Raw genomic sequence first — 3,547 nt, 5'->3', positions numbered from 1 at the left:
AAAAAAAAAAAAAAAAAAAAAAAAAAAAAAAAAAATTAAAAATTTGAGGCACAAGTGTTTGACATATATAGGTAATCTAAACCAGTAAGTTAACTCTTGTTGATTGGCTTTCAGTCAGTGGTGGTGGACCTATGACACATGTACCACAGACAGCTGTTTGTAATAACTGAAAGCTCTGCAAAGATTTGCTGTCACTGACTGCTGAGTGGTGTGATAGATATATTAATACTTCATCAAACTGGTGCTTTAAGAATGATTATTTGTAGTCAGATAGATGAATTAGTAATACTCACTTTTGAATATGGTTAGGTAAATGATTTCTTCCATTGAAAAAAACACCATCTCAAAACCCACCTTTATAATTTTCAAATATTTGAGTTTAACTTAAAGGTTTCCTCTAACTTACATTTTTATTTCCTTATGAGTGGGATATCCCTCTCTTGGAGAAAACATAATTCATTAAGCCATCTACATTTTTACAGCAGAGAAAATACTTATTAGATAGGACAGCTTAGTTAACCTTTTAAATCAACAACTTGAGCCTTTCATTACAACTCTACAGCAGATGCTTAGTAAATACTTCACTGAATGGTATTAAAGGGGTCAATGGATATAGATTCCAGCAAAATATCTGTATCTCTGAGTGAGATTGTGTTTTTCCTCCTCTTCCAATGCAACTTTGTGATATGGCCTGAGAATAAAATTTAGTGCTCCATTATGATAAATACCTTGCTATAATTTTTTGATGTGTGTTGATGGATACCCGAGTCAATTTATAGCAGCTTCTGAGAAGCCTCTGAGGCCACATGCAGCCCTCTGCAGGATTTCCTGAGAGTCTGTTCAGTTGTAGAGAGAGGGCTAAGTATGTTCTTGGTGATGTAAATGTGTTATTTGTGTCCAAAATACTCTCACTTTTTGAGATGTACTTTTAAAAATGTTTATTCACTTCATCATTTTACTTTGCGTTCTTCTGTTCTCCTTTAAAAAGTTGTGAACAAATATACTCTTCATCTGAAATTAAAAAAAAAATCAGTAAACAGAAACCTGCTTTCTCTACAAACACATCAAATCATGCCTTTCCTTATACTTGTTTCCATGGAAAATTCTAGCAGACGTTTTGACTTAATTCCGTTCAGGCAGTTCCAGAGGTTGTCAGACCAGGTTTTTTTTTTAATAGTTAGCTCGAAAGATTTTTTTGGTTGTCCTAAATTCATGAGAAGTGTTCTAATTTTCTGCTTAAACTCTGCTGGGCTTCACTCTGGGGTGTTTTAGAATATGTAAGACTGCACAAAGAAACTGATTTATCTTCTTTGCTTATACCTTTTCCCAGTATACTACATTTGTCATTTTAAAGGTCAGGTGTGATAGAAACAGGCAATGTTTGTCACTTACTTTGTTTTCTTACTTGTTGGATTTTCATGTCTGAATTTTTTGAAAAATTTCATGTGAATTTCTATAAATGCAATTGCTCAATTGTACAGAGTATGATTTATAAAGAGTCCCAGGATTTTGGAATACAAAATGCTCATTGCATCCAAGATACTATTCTTATTAGCAGTATGAGCAAGAGAAATCTTTTTTTTTTCTAATTAGTGACTTCTACCAGCATTTCAGAAATGGCCTTAATTCTACGGTTAAACATAGTGGATTATAATTTGCTAGGTCCTCACTGAGATCTTTTTTAAAAATTGTATTTAAATTTGCATCTCTCTAGGATCTTTGTATTTTTCTCTCTCTCAAGAGAGCTATTAGAATTCTCCATTATTGGAATAGTAATCTCCAAGAAGTAGCAGCATGAGTGACCAACTGTGATTAGAACAGCCCAACTTCGGGGGAAAAATTGCTACTTTCATCTAATTAAGATAGAGGCAAATTTTTTTTACAAATACAAGTTCTCCTAATAACTGGGAAAGTATAGTAGTTAATAAAAGCACATAATTGCTAACAATAATTATTTTGAAACAGTAGTTCTGGGAATAGCTGAGAGTCTTATGAATGAGGTAAACATTAAGTAAGCAAGGGTATGTTTGAAAGAGGATTTATAAGAAAAAGAACTGGGGCCATATATAGAGCAACGCACATCTGAGAACGTTAGGGTTCCCTTGCAGAGTATCTAATGACATTCACAGAGATAAGTAAAAATGATAAAGATAATATCAGATTTCTGACATTTCAGTGGTGGTGTATGAAATTCACGTATACACTGGCTCAAAGCCGGGGTCAGAAACAGAGTCTAATGTATTTATCAACCTCATCGGCACCAGAGGAGATTCGGGAAAACGCAGGCTTCATCAGTCCAAACGCAACAAAGCCAGGTTTCGGCGTGGACAGGTAACAGAAAGATTTTCATCAATGGCTTATCTACCATCCTCCCTCTAATTTCTTTCATTAAAAAGGCACATAAGCACAAAATTTCCACGATTCTTGTTTGGCACTTAATAGCAGGTATGGGAAGTTTGGTTATTTTTGGTGTTGGAGATGTTGTTTTGGAGTTGAGCAGATATTGACTTAACTAGACACAATGCAACCATGAAACAGTCCTTATTTTGTCTATTAAAAAACAAAAAAACAGGGCCGGGGGATTTAGCTCAGAGGTTCGGTGGCCTGCCTCTCAAGCTCAAGGACCTGAGTTCGATCCCTGGTATCACACAAAAAAAAAAAAACCAAAAAACAAAAAACCTAAGATTTTACTTCCAGATATGGCTAGCTGAGTATGACTAGAAACATTTTATTATACATCGTTGGAGTTGGTTTTAACATTATTAGAGAGCTATACAGGCAAGACAGAAATTGCAAAGATGGACCTGGTATCGACTGAGCTCTCTGCCCTTTGAGCTTCTGCCCTTAAAGGAAGAAACCAATCAGAGAGCATCATTGGGGAGTCTGAAATGCTGTGCAGAGTTTAGGATCTGATGGATCTTGGATTCTATCTGAGCAGTAAACAGAGATTCTCACAAACCTGTATTTGCCAACTGGGGATCTCATGTGACCCTTCCCAAAGCAGAGCTTGAGGAAGTCCTGGAGGTTGTCAGTGGAAAAGAGGGCAACAGGAAGCGGTGTGAAGACATGAAGCGTGAGAGAACCAAAAAGGGCCAATACAACAGGCATTCTAGGGGCTGCTGTTGTTAGCATCAGGGGCTAGTTAGCCCCAGGGTCTCAGACCACAGACACAGCACTAGAGTCAGAAGGCCTGGAGAAGCCTCGGGAGAGGCCGAGTACAGGACAAGCTCAGGTGGCTTTCCTCTCTGCTGCCATGGTTACTCTGCTGCACAGCAGGCACCCGGCAGACAAGGCAAGAGCTCTGCATGGAAAATTATAAAATATTATTAAAACATTTTAAAAGATATAAATTAATAGAAAGATATGTCACATCCCTGTATTAACTCAATTTTATAAAGTACTCATTTCTGTCTAATTGGTTTATAGTTTTTTTTCCTTTTTATTGAGTTTATTGGTATATAATACAGTTACATTCATCATTGGGATTCTGTACCTTTACATAATAGGTCTTGATTCTCATTTTTCCCCTTGTCCCTGTCCTCCCTTC

General features: G+C 36.5%; 1 protein-coding gene across 1 annotated transcript in view; it reads left to right on the top strand.

Moving 5' to 3' along the window:
• Rp1 (RP1 axonemal microtubule associated) overlaps positions 1-3,547 on the top strand; it is a 285,043-nt gene that overhangs the window by 264,982 nt on the left and 16,514 nt on the right. The window contains exon 26 of the mRNA XM_033759105.1: positions 2,177-2,331. Coding sequence (XP_033614996.1) covers positions 2,177-2,331 — 155 coding nt within the window. The remainder of the gene's footprint in view (positions 1-2,176; positions 2,332-3,547) is intronic.

Source organism: Fukomys damarensis, unplaced genomic scaffold, assembly GCF_012274545.1.
Source record: "Fukomys damarensis isolate Sample0158 unplaced genomic scaffold, DMR_v1.0_HiC HiC_scaffold_5, whole genome shotgun sequence".
In the NCBI taxonomy this organism is placed as follows: Eukaryota; Metazoa; Chordata; class Mammalia; order Rodentia; family Bathyergidae; genus Fukomys; species Fukomys damarensis.
The sequence above is the reverse complement of the archived record's forward strand: the minus strand, read 5'-3'. Positions and strand labels throughout refer to the sequence as shown.